Genomic DNA, 18,175 nt, shown 5'->3' with positions numbered 1-18,175 from the left:
ATTCATTAGTCCATTAGACGCCCTGCAGCCCAACGGTGCCAACACGCTTACTTTGGTAAAAGACAGCCATCCTCACTCATAGTAATTGGCTATGCTTTTGAAGTAAACTGGAGCGGAGCACTGTTAGTACCTGAAACAGCTTGCCTGCAGAGAAGCATAATAACACACAATGCTCAGTGTTCTGTAGTTTAGTTTAGAGGTCAGTCATTTTCAAGCATTTTCCTACTCACTGAAGCTACAAACAGATCCCCAATCTTTTCACAGGAGTCCCATTCGGCCACCCGAGATGCCAGGGCAATCTGGAACATGGAGTGGCACTGCATGATCTCCCGCAGACGGAAAAATATGGGCCGGATTTTCCTGACACTGAGGATCCTTGGCTCAGCCTCCATCAGAGGTCGCTGGTATTCCTGAAGGACCAAGGGAAATGGAAATATTTCTTATGTATGCCATTACTGAAATATTTTTATATTTATACATTACGAATAATTCCAGTAATGACTTGCCTCACCTTGACAAGGGAGTGAGATTATAAATGTGCTGAATTAATCTTAACACCAAGGTAAAAAAAAAAAAAATCAAGTCTCACTATGCATTATCCATTTCATTCATTTGAATACAAGATTCAAAATGTGCAATTTGCATATATGAATACATCTTCAGAATAACGCATGTGTTTTAACACATGGAGATGTAGTCATACATATCCTGACACATATCACCTTTCCTTTGGAGGCTCTTTCAAGGTTTCGTGATTCAGACTCAAGCTATAGTATAGGATGTCAGATTTATTTAGCCTGTTCAAAAGCTAGTAATCATTAAGATTTTAATGTTTTTGAAAGAAATGAAAAAAATAATTTATTTAATAAAAAAATACAGTAAAAACAGTACAATTGTAAAATATTATTAGAATTTAAAATAATTGTTTGTATTGCAATATATTTAAAAATGTAATTTATTCCGGTGATGGCAAAGATGAATTTTCAGCATCATTACTCCAGTCTTGAGTGTCACATGATCCTGTAGAAATCGTTTTAATATGCTGATTTGCTTCTCAAGAAACATTTCTTTTTATTATGAATGTTAAAAACAGTTGTGCTACTTATTATTATTTTTTTTAAAAAACCTGATTGATTTATTTTTCAGGATTCTTTGATGAAAAATAAGATCCAAAGAACAGCATTTATTTAAAATAGAAATATTTTGTTTCATTATAAACGTCTTTACTGTAATTTTTGATCAGTTAAATGCATTATCGCTGAATAAAAGTATTATTATTATTATTATTTTCAAATCTAACCGAATACAACATTTTAAATTGAATTGTTAATAATATAATAAGAATTTTAGCATTATATTAGCATTATAGAATGACTTCTGTAGAATCACATTATTCTAAAGACTGTAGTAATGGCTGAAAAGTCAGCTTTGCTAGCACAGGAATAAACTGCATTTTAAAATATATTAAAACAGAACACTTCTTTTAAATGTGAATATTTCACAACATTTCAAAGACAACTCTTGAAAAGTTTTTTATTCTCCGAAACTCACAACACCTAGAAATGTTTAACTGAAATGGAAAGTTAAACCTATATGATTTTCTTTCTTTCTTTCTTTCTTTCTTTCTTTCTTTCTTTCTTTCTTTCTTTCTTTCTTTCACTTAAAAAGACTATTTGGGCCACTCTTTTTGATACAATAAAAATGAAAAGGGGTTGTTAAGATCCAAAATTGCTTTTAAAAAAAGTATTATGCAGGTAAGTGAACTATTCCTTTAACTTGTTCATTTGCTAATGTTAATTCTCTCTCTGTTATTGGTTTCGACTGACTTTCTACATTGGGAACTTCAAATTGCGCTCAGTTAAATGTTTGTTTAGGCTTGATTTCCTTAAATTGCAAAACAAGCTAGTGATGTTCATAGATAAACTACAAGACCTAATCTTTAAAAGCAAAGACACTTTGCTAGTTAGACTGTGGACACAATAGATTTTTCATGGCTGCTTTCTTTCCTACCCTGTAGCCTCCAACACTAATGAATTATCGACAAAGAGAAAATAAGACAAAAGATGAGGCAATAGAACTATATCTTTTTCTAAAGCTGCGTCTGCCCACAACGGCAGTACTAAACTTAATTACGCAGCCCCCCACTCGCCTGCTTTGGGGCCACTTTACCTGATCTAAACACCCTAGACCATGTCTATCACGTCATAAAGAGAGCAGGGATTGTAAAGTACACCCAACAGAGCTTTGATTTGACAACAAAGCTTGGAGACAGATCCTGAATGACTAGATTTCATAGAGCGTAAAGCTGTCATTGATCTGTGATTCAATTTTAGACGGTGCCTGTGCCTTCAAAGGAGTGTGATAACAAATACTTTTCTCTCCACCACTAGCTGAGATCAGAATTATGTGTAATGAAACTCCACACTATGAAACCCACCAGACCTGCATGCTTCCATTTTAAGAAATGTGAACGCGAAGGCAAATTCAGTATTAAAGAAAACTGATAGTATTATCTTGTTTTGAGGCTTTGAATAAGCTGGGCTTTCACATTAGGAAGCGTCTTGACATTATTTGTAACCCTTCCAAAAACTTTTTATGTTTAGCCATGAGAACTATTTAACCATTTCAAGACAAAATACTGACAATGTTTTAACATACAATCATTCTGAAAAACATTAAAAGTGGTGATAATATTTGACTTTAGCATTTTAACTACTCTTTTGAATTTATCTGAGTAAGAATTTATTTGAAGTATCAAAACATTGAGTTTCAGTTTGATCTTGGCACTTAAGAGAAAAGACACTTGAGCCTTACCAAAGCTTTTAAAACTTTTGGTTATGAAAACATTTTGTCATTGCAAATTCACTTTACTGAATCCTATCAAAAGCTTTTTTGTTTTCCAATTTAACCAAGACAGCTGTTTTTGGGACAGATGTAAAAGTATTTTACCTGTAGGATCCGTTTAAGAGAGTCCAGGTAACTCCTCTCACTCTGCACAATGGAGCCCAAAATATGGCGTCGGACAATCTGTGGTCAAGACGAAAGACATTTATACATTCATAGTAACCAGGACACCAGAGAAATCAAATATTATTTCTACTTGAAATAGTTTTTATTTGACATTACAAAAAATATACAGTCAAGCCCAAAATTATTTATACCCCTGGCAAATTCTGAATTAAAGTTACTACTTTTGTAAACATGGTGGTGGGATCCTAATGTTTTGGGGGTGTTTTTCAGCCGGTGGACCAGGGACCTAATCACAGTAAACGGCACCATGAAAAAGGAGCAATACATCAAAATTCTCAACAACAACATCAGGCAGTCTGCAGAGAAACTTGGCCTCGGGCACCATTGGACATTTCAGCATGACAACAACCCAAAACACACAGCAAAAGTGGTGAAGAAATTGTTAGCAGACAAAAACAATAACATTTTGCAGTGGCCCAGCCAGAGTCCTGACTTAAATCCAATTGAGAATCTGTGGAGGGAGCTAAAGATCAGGGTGATGGTAAGGAGACCCTCCAACCTGAAAGAGTTGGAGCTCATCGCTAAAGATGAATGGCAAAAATACCAGTGGAGACATGCAAAAAGCTGCTCAGCAATTATAGGAAGCATTTGATTGCCATAATAGCCAATAAAGGCTTTTCTATTGATTATTGAGAAGGGTATGAATAATTTTGGACATGCCACTTTTTGTTCAAATGTAAATAAAAGATGAGTAATATTTTTTTTCCACAATGATGCCTCTTGTACATCATCTTATTATCTTCTGGGAGACGTCTGTGTCATTTCTAATAAAAAAAAAAAAAACTTGCTGGTTGAATAAAAGTAATTTTAAGTCAGAATTTGCCAGGGGTATGAATAATTTCAAGCTTGACTGTATTTTTTTTTTCTGTCAATTTTGATTCAGTTTAATGCACAACTGCTAAGAAAAATTATTTCTCTGAACCGTAGTGAATATTTATAGTTCATTAATTAATTAGTTATATAAATACCGATTAATCGAGAAATAACGATTAATCATGCAGACAACAGAGAAACTAAAGTTCAAGGCATTATCGTTACAATGACATAGCATGAATTTAAAAAGAAAACAGCTTTACTTTGATTGGAATTACATTCATGCTAATTTTGCTACCAAATGAATGGGTTCCCTCAAATGTGTATATTCTGGCATGGACTACATACACACTCAATTTAAAATGCCAATAAATACATATACACGCACCTGCTGGTTGCTAAGCCCATCTGGCATTGGTCCCAGTTGTGCAGGTGGGTGTTTTGCCTCTGATACCATAACATCCAGATACCCAGTATCATCCTCAGTGTCATCTGTCAGGATATACAAAAACACATTCAAACATATTATATATCCCAACAAAGCTAAGAATATACTACTATCTTATTACAACACAGAAGAGATGCTCAAACAGTAAAAAAAAGTACATTAAAACTCAGTACAGAACAAGCTGTTCTAAACCACATCCAAACATTCTTTCAATCCACACGACTACAAAAGAAAACCATCCGACATACAATTTTGCACCTTTTCCCAAAGGCTTAAAATCTTCTAAAGTTTTTGCAGGCTCTCGAAATAATAAAAGAAATGAAAACAGAACCTCTGAATCAAAATGTTTAGCACTATACGCAGTGCGGTACCTCATTTAGAGTGCAGTTTCAATAGGCATCGCGCCAGTCTCCACTTCCAAATGGTAATCTTACCCCATTCTGCAGTAGGGCATTATGGGGACCAATCCCAGCCAATTTTCTTGTGCATCAAATGCCCTCATCAGCTCTTCTTCCTACCTTTTATTTTAAAGACCCACTCTGATTTATAATGATTTTCTGCTTCCCAAAAAAAAGCACATCTTTTTTCAGCCTCCAACCTCCAGGAGTCAATTTTCCTCTTAAAAGCAAAATACAAGAAAGCAGTAAGGAGTATTGAACTCCATCAACCTTTTTTCTATCATGTCTGACTAGGTGGCAGTCAGATCATCTGCCATCTGTAAAGAGGTCTAGCCTAATTTATTGAACAGCCCTGTTCATCTGAGGAAAAAAGCATTAGAAATGCATAATTGCTTCTTTCCTGAATGGGATTTTTTTCTATCAAAGGAAAAAGAATGAGGATGAGTGCTTGAAAGAAGATAAATGAAATCATTCTAAGATTACCTGAGTGGTCCTTTTTATGTAGGAATGAAACTCTCCTCATCACAGCGATTTTGGTCTTCTCCAGGCCATCTTTCGTTCCGCTACGTGCCGCCCGCATCAGCTGATGGACCTGCAAAAGGGACCAGAGGGGGACAAAAAAAAAACATTGGCAGCCGAGCTGGAGTTTCTCCATAACCAGTGACGTGGTAAACCCTTATGGAGAAAGGTCGACCATCTCAAGCCCTCGAGCATAAACAGCCGTACTCGGATCTGCCTGCCATTTGTGAGACACCAGTTCAGTGCGTCAGGGCGGCAATTGGGTGTGTGCTCAACAGGGTCTGCTTTAGTGGCCACAAGCCACAAGATCCTAAGCGTGTGAGGGAACTTCAAGCTGGAGTGATATTTTTATATTTTAAAAAAGGAGGGGGTGGCCCATCTCTTCGAAAGCAGGTCATTAATAGGGAGCATGTGGAAATGTCTTGCTTAAACCACTTGAGAACTGGTTGTTTTATATATACAGTACACAAGTGTGCCCACAACCCACCGTCATACATATCAAATTAGAGATTAGGAGATTAGGATGCCTGAAGCGATCTGAATAGTCTGGTTACAGAGAAGGAAAGAAAAAATGAGAGAGATACAGAGGTACAGAGAGAAACTATATATGTCTACATATATTATATATCATATTTTTCAGCCTCCAACCTCCAGGAGTCAATTTTCCTCTTAAAAAGCAAAATACAAGATATACAGTCAAGACCAAAATTATTCATACCCCTGGCAAATTCTGATTTAAAGTTACTTTTATTCAACCAGCAAGTTATTTTTTGACCGTAAATGACACAGGCTTCTCCCAAAAGATAATAAGACGATGTACAAGAGGCATCATTGTGGAAAAAATAATTACTCATCTTTTATTTACATTTGAACAAAAAGTGGCATGTCCAAAATTATTCATACCCTTTGCAAACTGTCACAGTCTATGGGAAAATCCAAAGTTCTATACCATTCCAAATAGTCCAAGCTGTTCTAAAGCATCCTAATTACCCTGATTCATTGGGAACAGCTGATTTAATCAACTCAACAGGTGAATAACAGAAGCTCTCTGCTGTTGGTTTGTGGACAGTCATGGCTAAGACAAAGGAGCTTTGTCAGGAGAATTTGCCAGGGGTATGAATAATTTCGGGCTTGACTGTATATTATATATATATATAATAAGTACCTATTAGGGGTAAAAAAGGTACAAAGATGTCCACAAAGATGTGACCTTTTTTCTATGTGTAGGACATTCACAGAGTTGTCCCTAAACCACTCCTGTATTGCCTTGGCTATGTGCTTAGGGTCATTGTCATGTTGGACGGTGAACTGTCCAGCCAGTTTGAGGTTCTGAACGCTCTGGACTAGGTTTTCTTTAAGACTCTGTCAATATTTTGGTGCACTGAGCTTTTCTTTTACTCTGTCAAGTCCCTCAGTCCCTGCCTCCAAAAACAGCCCCACAGCATGAGGCTGCTACCAGCACACTTTATTTTTGGGATGGTGCTCTGCAGGTGATGAGCAGAGCTGGTTTCCTTCAAACATGGTGCTCAGTCAGAACTGAGGTTAATCAGACCAATGATCTTATTTCTCAGAGGGTCCTTTAGGTTCTGTTTTGCAAATACCAATTGAATTTTTAATGTGTCTTTCCTGATGAGAGGATTGAGTTTGGCCACACTGCCATAAAGCCCAAATCGGTGGAGTGCTGCAGTGATGTTTGTCCTTCTGTAAGTTTCTCCCTTCTGTATATATGATCATGGAGCTCAACTAGAGTGACCATCAGCTTCTTGGTAACCATTGTAGACAAGGCCTTTTTCCATCAATTGCTGCATCAATATGGCTGGGCGACCTGCTTTTGAAAGAGTCCTGGTTGTACCAAACTTCTTCCATTTGAGAAAAATGGAAGTCACTGTGCTCTTGGGAACCTTCAGTGCAGCAGAAATGTTTGTACCCTTCCCCAGATCTGTTTATATATATATACAGTTGCAATGGAAATTATTCAACCCCCTTGACATGCAAGTCATTTTGTTCCAGATCATTTGTTTTTCTAAAAACAAATCTACAAAGGCATTAGTACACTATTAGATAAAGTATTTTAATACACATTTGAGTTATTCTGAGAACATAAATTGATAAATAATGGGAAAAAACAAACAAATTTGCTCTAAATGTTCATGTTCAAAATTATTCAACCCCCAAAAGTAAAATTTGGTGCAGAATCTTTTATTATTTAAAACCACCTAGGCTATAAACGCTGTTTGAAAGTTTTTAGAAGCGTTGATCACCTCTCTACTGCAATCTTGGACCATTCCTCGGCTGAAAAAGCTTTTAGATCATGGATAATCTTTGGTTTTCACTTTGCCACTGCTTTCTTCAATTTCGACCAAATATTTTCAATGAGAATTAAATCTGGAGACTGAACAGGCCACTCATGAACATTCTGTGACTGACCCCTGAACCAAGCATAAGTAGATTTGGATGTTTACTTTGGGATGATTGTCCTGCAGGAAAGTCCATTGATCATCATCTTCGGTCTTTGCACCAAAGGCATCACAATTCTTGGCAAAATGGCCTGATACTTCAAAGAATCCATGGTTTCCTTCATACGCTCATGTTTTCCACTTCATGCTACAGTAAAACAACCCCATAATTGGATCAGCCCACCTCCATGTTTGATGTTCTTCTGCTCATTAGTTTTCCCTTTTTTGCACCAGACATACCGCTAATCTATACGTTCAAAAAGTTCTAGTTTGGCCACATCACTCCATTAAACATTCTTCCAGAACTCCACAGGTCTATCCAAATTAATTTTAGCATATTCAAGCTGACCTTTTTGTTCTTCTTGATCAAGAATGGTATTCGCCAAGATGCCCCAACATGAAAGCCATGCTTGTCTTACGTTCATCTTCTACTCTGGAATTAAATATTTTTCCTCCTTTCGTCTGGTCATCTCGCAAGTCTTTGGCTGTACATTGCAGGTTTTTCTCAGTTGCTCTGATTACTCTACATTTTATGAAATTGTGCATTTTTGGTTCAACACCCTCAAAGGTTTTCTGGTACAACACACTTTAAACTAAGGAATAAGGCTTTTAATGTCTTAGAAATCTTCACATAGCCTTAGACTTTCTAATACAATAAAACTATTTCTTCTCTATAGCTTTTGTGAAAGCTCTGTTGACTTTACCATTTTTGCTACTCAACTTCAGCACATGCATGGGATAAATGTATAGATGTGTAACATCTCAAGCTGATTCAGTTTTTTTAATAGTTTATAAAGCCTTTGTGTTGTGTTTTAGGATAATTTTGTTCCCTACCACAAAAATAAATGACTTAAAATGGCAATGTTGAATAGGGGTTGAATAATTCTGACATAGCTGTGTTATTAAAAAATCCTATAACTCAAACACATTACATTATATATTGACATTGTCACTTATATGCCAGTAAACTGTTGTAGATGCATTTTTTCCTGAAACTTCAGACAAGCTTTTATTTGTAAAGTACTGTAGTCTCTGGGGGTTGAATAATTTTGATTGCAACTGTATGTGTGTATATATATATATATATATATATATACGGTGACGCATTGCTGCCACACACTTATTTTTTTTCCCACTCAGCTATGTCGTTATAACGAGATCTTTTCTCGTAAAAACGACATCTTTTCTCGTAAAAACGACATCTTTTCTCGTAAAAATGACATCTTTTCTCGTTAAAACGACATCTTTTCTCGTTAAAACGACATCTTTTCTCGTAATAACGAGATCTTTTCTCGTAAAAACGACATAATTTTCTCGTTAAAACGACATCTTTTTCTCGTTATAACGACATATCATGTCATACGATCTGATATTCCTGTTATAGACATTATGTGAGGGAGCTAAACGTTTGTCCGCGCTGCCTTCGCCACAGTCCTGACCTAAAGGAGGATGCACGCTGCTGGAGTTAGAATACACTAGCTATATAGCCTATAGAAATACACTGTTTTAATAATTTTTATGTAATTGTTTCAATTGTAGCAGCATGTTTATTAGGATTAATCTCCATACTAATCTGCCCTCAGACCCAGAGGATTTAAGATGATCAGATCAAAACTGTTATTTCTGACTCTGAGCTTGGAATATTATTTGGATGAAAGTTTGATTTTACAGAAAATGTAAATAGTATCAGAAATAAATAAAAGAAAAATGACACACGGTTTGATCGTGTTATGATTATGATGATTTCGTTCTGTTTAAAAAATGAAAATAAATAAAGCCAGATTTTTTTTTCATGAAAAGAGAGCTTATGCTTTAATATTTGTGCGTGAGCGGCCCGGAAAAGCCACTTTTCGACTCAGCTTGTCTTTACGGTCTGTCCCATCATGCAGAATAAATGTTCGTCTGATGTACCGCTCTGGGCTGCGTTCTCCGATAACGTTGTGCTACGAAGACTCAAAAGGTACACCTTAACTACAGCTATACCTTTCCTACGTGTGTTCTCCAAACTATACCTTAGGATATTGCTTAAGGTAAACCTTCTTAAGTGCGACCTTAGCAGGTGCTGTCCATGGTGGAGGTGCTGAATAGGTTGATATCGATGCCTCGGTGATCGATTGTGCGCTCTTTCTTTCACAGCGGTATAGGTAAAGTATTGAGAAAACAATGTTTTTTTTAATAAAGAAGCGTTTTAGAAATAGTACAAACTGCATTTATCGGGGCTCAATGAAATATGTACATGCAGAAATACATGTGTATGTGTTTCAACTTATTCTCATCATTTTGCGTACGAATAACACGACTTTGCAATAGCGTGTAATGCATAAGCCAAAGTCCAATTTTGCGTGCATATGATACGCCAATCCTTCCAATTAACTTCAATGGAGAGAGGATGCGTATAAATACCACGCATCATCTTTTATATAGATGATATAAAAGATGATGCGTGGTATTTGTATGCATCCTCTCTCTTCATTGAAGTTAATGGGAAGGATTGGCGTATCATATGCACGCAAAATTGGACTTTGGCGTATGCATTACACACTATTACTCTCCACGCACGGCGCCGTCTTTGATTTAAAACAAGTACTCACGGTCTCGCTGCCATAGCTATAAAGTTTGTGTAAACTCATCTTTCTTTATATAGACTCATAGCCTTTTCTGTCAAATGGTTCGCCCGCTGATGTGCCTCGAGATAGTAATTAAAAAAAGCTAACAACCATGGAAACTTTATTAATGAAAACACTTCCATACACTGGCCAGAACTGGTCCCCCGACTGAGCCTGGTTTCTCCCAAGGTTTTTTCTCCATTTCTGTCACCTGTGGAGTTTTGGTTCCTTGCCGCTGTCGCCTCTGGCTTGCTTAGTTGGGGACACTTTCCAGCGATACCGTATACTATTTGAACTGAACTGGATGATGATATCACTGAATTCATTGATGAACTGCCTTTTACTGAAAATTGATTGTTTACAATAATGCGTTACTTACACACTATTGTTCTGTTTAAATACTGTGCAGTTGCTTTGACACAATCTGTATTGTTAAAAGCGCTATATAAATAAAGGTGACTTGACTTGACACTGGGTGTAGGCTATAACAACTTAAGTATTTTATGTGTAAAATTTTAAAGTAAAAAATGCAATTTTAATACTAAATCAGATTTTATATTAAATGTTCATATAAAATTTTCTATTTGTAATTAAACTGCGATGTAAAAAAGCTTTTTGCGTGGTGCCCACTAGCGGTATGAACCGTCAGCAGCGGTAAGGTATAGCTAAGAGCGCTCCAGACCAACCTTACGAACGTATGACTTACAGAAGGTATACTTAACAAAGAAGGTTTCTGAAAACACATATTAACGATAAGGTACTTCTTAAGGTACAACTTAAGAACGACGTAGCGTTAAGGTGGTTTCGGAGAACCCAGCCCTGCAAATTAGTCACAATAACGTTTCTTTGCAAGTCTCATATAAAGCTCACTGCACTTTTCGGGTCGGCGGTACCAGCGCGATCCCTTACTTTGTGATTACAGAGGAATGAAATATAAATGTCTGCTTTATTTTATGTACTTCCACAATAACAACAAAACGTTACAAATTGCCTTTGTAAAAATACAGGGTGCGCTCTCGCAATTTATGTCTCTCTATGCAGCTTGAAAGGGCTACTTCAATAAAAGAATCGAAAACAAAATTGTGTTTACTTAATTCGTATAAATCCAACAAGAGGTAGTGTACAGTCTTTCCCGTGTGAGTTCATTATCTGTTACCTACCATTGTGCTTACAGCCAGCGCAGCATATTTCCACAGTAGGCTATAATCCAGATGAAAAACCGGATTCGTGGCTTGATTCAGCTAAAAATAAAATTTAATAATATATAATAAATAATGTATAATTTGTATATAATCATAAGTATCAAGGCCGCCCAGGCATGTTAAATTAATATTCAAGCAATAAGCTCATGTGTTTTACCCACGAACAAAAATATGAAGAATCAAGCTTTTCGTTTTTCCGTTTCTCAAACAAAATGAAATAATAATAATAATAGGCTACTCAAATTGTTATTATGCTTATTATTATTATTATTATTATTATTATTATTATTATTATCATTATGATTATTATTATTATTATGATTATTATTATTATTAGGCGTATTATTATTTTTATTATAAAATCTTTTTGATTGATTTAACAGCAAATCGAAATATGAGCAGAAATAAATAAATAGAATTCATAATAAGGAAAATATAATAATAGGCCTAATAATAATAATAATAATAATAATAATAATAATAATAGCTTATTATTATTATTATTATTATTATTATTATTATTTCGTTTTGTTTGAGAAACAGAAAAACGAAATTAAGCTAGATTTGTTTGTATTTTTGTATTTGTATTTATTCTGCATGATGCGATAGACATGAAGACAGGTTGAGTTAAAAAAGTGACTTGTCATTGCCGCCCACATATAATTATTAAAGCATAAGCTCTCTTTTTACCCACAGACAAAAATACTAAACTGATTTTTTTTTCATTGATTTTGTCAATGAAAAAAAAAGGAACGAAATTATTATTATCATAATGCAGCCAAACCGTTTGTCATTTCTATTTTATTTCTTTATGATCGTATTTAAATTTTCTGTAAAATCAAACTTTCATCCAAATAATATTCCAAGCTCAGAGTCGATTATTCAGAAATAACAGTTTTGATCTGATCATCTTAAATCCTCTGGGTCTGAGGGCAGATTGGAGATTAATCCTAATAAACATGCAGCTACAATTGAAACCAATACATTAAAATTATTAAAACAGTTTACTTCTATATATAGCTAGTGTATTCTAACTCCAGCAGCGTGCATCCTCCTTTATGTCAGGACTGTGGAAAAGGCAGCGTGGACAAACGCTTTGCATAATACACAATAACATAATCATATCATCTATAACAGGAACGTCAGATCGTATGACATATTATGTCGTTATTACGAGAAAAAGATGTCGTTTTAACGAGAAAATTATGTCGTTTTAACGAGAAAAGATCTCGTTATTACGAGAAAAGATGTCGTTTTAACGAGAAAATTATGTCGTTTTTACGAGAAAATATGTCGTTTTAACGAGAAAAGATGTCGTTTTTACGAGAAAAGATCTCGTTATAACGACATAGCTGAGTGGGAAAAAAAATAAGTGTGTGGCAGCAATGCGTCACCGTATATATATATATATATATATATATATATATATATATATATATATATATATATATTTAAATCAATTTTTAAATCATTTTAAATGTTCTGTTTTTATTGTTGTGATTTTTTATTTTATTTTAATTCCTCTTATGTACAACACTTTGAATTACCATTGTGTATGGAATGTGCTATATAAATAAACTTGCCTTGCCTTGCCTTGCCTATACTGCCCTACAAAGGCTAAGTGCAGTAACTACACCAACTTAGGAAGACATTTTTATAGATAAAAACCATGACAACTGATGTGACCTTTGACCACCAAAATGCAGATACTGCACTCTGCCTTTGGATGACCTGAAAAAAATAAAACACTATTGCAAAAGCAAAGTGCATTATCTACAAACTAAATGTGTTCATCCAAATTTCTTGTTGTGTTTCTTACTACATGTTGATTGGACATTGTCATATAATTAAGGAAATTAGCACTAGGTGTCAAATTAACAACAATAATTTCCAGGTATCTGTAAGTGTTATCTGATTTTGATCCAGGTTCTTTTCAAATATCTCTATTTAAGTTTTTTATACTGTGCTTCAGAATTAATTTATGCAGTGTCCTTGAAATTTATGAAACTGTAGGTTGTTCTCTAATTTTGATCTCTCATTCTCTTTCTCTCTCCATATATAATATTTAAAGATGTCTGTACAACTCTTTGCTGTCTGTTTGATGACATTAAAATTAATATGAACAAACTAGATCAAGTGCAGTGAACTTCTACAGGTATCTCTTCTGCTCTGTTTGCTGGGAGCAGCAAACATTCTGTATGGACCCTGAGGCTCCAAACAGAAAAGCAAGACACACAGAGAAAGAGAAAACTCAAGTAAAAAAAGACTTCCATATGCTGTACTTTGGATGCTGCTCCCAAGCATGGGATGCTGGGATGTCAGTGCACCACCAGGCTTTTTTACTACATTTAAGTTTGGCTGGCTGACAGCATGTCTATGTTGGTCAGCAACAACAGACCAGCATAAAGCAGCATGGAAAGTCACACCGGTCATTTCAGCAGGGAAATGTGACAAAGAGAAAGAGTGTAACCTTGAACCCAGGTTTATATGATCGCTCCAATTGACAGCTCTAAGCTAGTTTACCCCCTAAAGCCCATACGTGCATGAGTGTACCTGATGTCTGCCCCCCAGTCTCATGGTTAGCTCCTGTTTGGTCCTGGTGTAACGTTCTCTCAGTCGTCGCACATCAGGGGAGATCTACGGGTATCGTCACGGCAACAACGCAGGCCATGGGTGAGAGCGCAATATGGAGGAGAGGAAGGAATGAAGGGGGTAAGCATAAAAGTGAGGGAAATGCAGGGATGAGGGCAAGGCATAATCAGGATCAACCATAAAAGCATATGCAAGAGAAATGACTGGAATCAGGGGCTTGGCTTGATTTTTTAAGTCAAAGCAGTGTGGGATAGACAGTGGAAGATTAGATTATGACAAAACATGCACCCTCGCTAATGTGAATCTCAGACAAGCACCTCCTCATTTCCAAAACAAAGCCACAGGCTGCATCCAAATCAGAGGTAGGAAGGCATCACATCCAAATTCAATGTTTGTGAAACATGCTGTTGAATAATCTGCCTTCATCTGATCTGTTTTCAAAGAATGCATCTATGCTGCGCTCAATGCATCTGACATTCCCGAATCCTGTGTGCACTGTGCAGTTCCACAATATTGGAAGGAATTCAAATAAAAATAAAAATAAAAATCTAAAGAATATGAAACTTTAAAATGTGGAATTGGCATTGGAATAATTGGAATACAATTCTGAAAAATATATTCATTAAAAAAAATAATAAATACTTTGGGGAAAAAATGTATTGGTAAATGTAATATTTTGAAGGATTCTTATGCACACCAAGGTTACATTTATTAAATACAATAAAATTGTAAAATATCCCTAAATTCTGTATGTAGTTCTGTAATTAGTGGAAGGATTTTTTTCAATTCTGAAGAGTATTTATTTTTAAAAAATTTGCAAAAACTTTATGGTTTAAAAATTTGGATTTGGTAAAATTTGTTTAATATTTTTGAAGGTTTCTTATTGTCACGTTTTACACAGGAACACACGAACAACGACGTAGTAAAAGACGTATATTTAAATAAAGCCAACGAAAACTCAGGAAACACATGAACACCAGGAGATAACATCAAGGACCGACAAAGCATAAAGGAAAACATACACATTAAATAGACAGACTACAGGTGAACAAGAACCCAGGTGTAGACAATGAGGGAGAAACCAAAACACACAGATCTGCGGGGGGAAATGATGGGAGAAACCAACATGAAAGTCCAGGGGTGTGACACTTATACACACCAAGGCTGAATTTATTAAATACAGTAAAATTGTTAAACACCCCTAAATTCTCTATGTAGTTTTGCAATTAGTGGAAGGAATTAAAAAAAATAAAAATTAAATTAAATAAATAAATCTGAAAAATATTTATTTAAAAAAAAAAAAAAAGCAAAAATTGTGCAATTTACAAAATTGGAATTGGTAAAATTTGTATGATATTTTTGAAGGTTTCTTATTCACACCAAGGCTGCATTTATTAAATACAATAAAACTGTGAAATATTCCTGAATTCTGTATGTAGTTCTGCAATTAGTAATAAAAATAAAATAAAATAAAATAAATCTGAAGAATATTTTAAAAATAATAAATAAATAATTATTAAATAATAATCTATAAAAACTTTACAGTTTAAAAAAATTTGGACATTAAGGCGGAATTTATTAAATACAGTAAAATATATCCCTGAATTCTGTATGTAGTTCTGCAATTAGTGGAAGGAATTCAAATAAAATAAAACACTATGTTGATTTTTGTGTTCAAGGTATATTTCTTATCATTATCAAAACTGAAAGCCGTTTTTTCTTTTTCTTTTTTTGATACAGTTTTCAGGATTCTTTGATAAATAAAAATTTAAACGTTATATAAATTCTATGTAAAAGTCTTTACCATTACTTTTGATGAATTAAATGCATCCTTGCAAAATAAAAACATTAATTTCTGTCTAAAAAAAATCTGACTGCCCACGAAACTATGAACTGTAGTGTATACCTATAAATATTTGATATCTATTTCTACAAAAAAACAGACATTGTAGTCATTAAATATTTCAGTTACTATTATCTTCTCATAATAAAACGATTTCCGACGCAGTTGCAAAGACAAAAGCCCAATTACTGAATACTGTAGTAAAGTCAATTGTTGCTTGTTTGTCCTCGCAAGTTCATTTTAATCTTAACAAGCCCACTAAAGGAACTTCTGACACCTTTCGAAAGAAAATCATTCCTTTCCAGTTATATATGCACTAAAAAAAGCTGGAGGAATAACTGTTAAACTGAGCTCAAATCACTGTGGTATTAGACTCAGTAATCTAATTCTTGCTTATCGTGAGTTGTCTGGCAGTAGGAATCTTACGGAGCCTAATTCAGCGGAGGTAAAGGTGAGTCTGGCCATGGGAAATTGGTTTCTGAGGGACTGCCGCCTGGGCAAAGTGTTTTCCATACCAGTGTGACCTCATGAACGTGTGAGGGCAGATAACACAGTGCACACTGAATTCAAATTTGCAGCAATATAGAGCAGTGGAAAAGTGTGTCAGTTACGCCCAGCGTTAGTAGCGATTAAGCAAGTGCTGGTCAACACTGCACTCTTGTGGTGGCAAAGCACACAGCAACCCGTTAAAGTATCACAAGAACCCACATCTCAATAAATCATCGAACCACATACTAATCAATCAGCCTGCAACCTTGGAGGGTTTAAATCTTTTTACGGACCTTTGTGGTTTATCATTATGAGGAATGTGGAAATGCGTGTGAAGATAAATCAGATGTTTGGCAGGACATAATTATTGCAGTTGTGGGGAGTATTGAATTAACACACAAACACGCACCTTGCTGCGGGTTGGCGCCCTCTCAGAGTCGGACTGCTCATCATAGCTTTCAAACTCACTTGAGCTCCAGCTATTATTGGGCCCTTGCAAGCCCTCCTCTTTCTGAATGTCCTCATAGATCAAATCAGCTGACACACAAAGCAATGTGGGTTTCAGTACAGTCCTGTAAATACTTAAGGACTTTTGACAATGACATGGTGATACAAAAAATATCTATATAAGACATAGATGGGTGTTTCTTTGACTACCAGCACCTTTATCATTCGTAGAATAATAAAATTGATAACATTCTGCGGTGGAAATGACATGAGGCAAGATTACATTTACATTAGACAATTACATTAGATGCCATTAGTGCCACTATTTTATATTGCATTACATATTTAATTTTCAACGTTGCAAGCAGCCTAATAAAACATGACAGCTTATCTTAATACATCATGGAGCCTGTAAATAGTCTAAATAAATTTATAATCAGTGCGTAAATAATTAAAAATGCATTTATTTCATTAATTCCATTTAAAGTATATATTTTCAGTATTTTTATATTTCATTTAATATGATTTAACACACTACACACTAAAGTTAAAAAATAATTTTTAAATAATTTTTACAAAATAAAAATTTATGAAATGCCACTTCACCTCCTAATAAATCATACAGGCAGGTGAGTAGAAAGTATGAAAATCAAACATAAATCTAACAAAAATAGATAACACACTGCTATAGCTTGCAGTGGCTGATGAAGGTTGGACGACAAAAGCACTGGATTAAAATTGTATTTGCAAGATAAAGAAATGTGTGGATTTATCTATTTTGTTTCACAATAAATATCGAGTTTTATGGGGGGGGGGTTATTGTTTGTTTAGATTTTCATCGTTTGTAAACTAATATTTTCTGATGAATTTTCTGATTTTAGGATGGAAATTCTAGATCTAAAACTATAAAATATATTCCAACTGTACAAAGACTAATTATAAAATATAGTAATGTCCAAATATTTTAATATGACCTTCATACAGAGTGCTTTCACAACACATCATCAATCGGTCATATTGGCAGTAACAATGCCACTGAACCGCACAAAACTCGCATATTTTGCTGATGATTGATGCTGAAAATGATCAATTATTGTCATGTTTTGGGCTGTACTAATCGGTCGTAACAGGAAAAACATTTGGATTACTACAGACTGACAAAAGTTATAACAAATCAAGGAGAATAGTGCAAATAACTGTCCGTTTGTGGTTGGCCAAACTGAACTAGGATTTCCAGGGCAAGAATTTTGACAACACTTGTGTTTGTTCTTATTTCCCGTCAGGTAGGTGAAATATTAGGTTAATATCTTAATTAATACTGCTCATATGTAT

At 35.0% G+C, this 18,175-nt stretch overlaps 1 protein-coding gene across 1 annotated transcript in view; it reads right to left on the bottom strand.

Moving 5' to 3' along the window:
• Nucleotides 1-18,175, bottom strand: part of arhgef10la (Rho guanine nucleotide exchange factor (GEF) 10-like a) — a 153,534-nt gene that overhangs the window by 112,509 nt on the left and 22,850 nt on the right. The window contains exons 6-10 of the mRNA XM_073825406.1: nucleotides 16,806-16,933; nucleotides 5,173-5,281; nucleotides 4,232-4,335; nucleotides 2,950-3,027; nucleotides 231-410 (exon numbers count right to left, since the gene is read on the bottom strand). Of these exons, the coding sequence (XP_073681507.1) occupies nucleotides 231-410; nucleotides 2,950-3,027; nucleotides 4,232-4,335; nucleotides 5,173-5,281; nucleotides 16,806-16,933 (599 nt within the window). The remainder of the gene's footprint in view (nucleotides 1-230; nucleotides 411-2,949; nucleotides 3,028-4,231; nucleotides 4,336-5,172; nucleotides 5,282-16,805; nucleotides 16,934-18,175) is intronic.

This window comes from Garra rufa, chromosome 20, assembly GCF_049309525.1.
Source record: "Garra rufa chromosome 20, GarRuf1.0, whole genome shotgun sequence".
Lineage (NCBI taxonomy): Eukaryota > Metazoa > Chordata > Actinopteri > Cypriniformes > Cyprinidae > Garra > Garra rufa.
The sequence above is the reverse complement of the archived record's forward strand: the minus strand, read 5'-3'. Positions and strand labels throughout refer to the sequence as shown.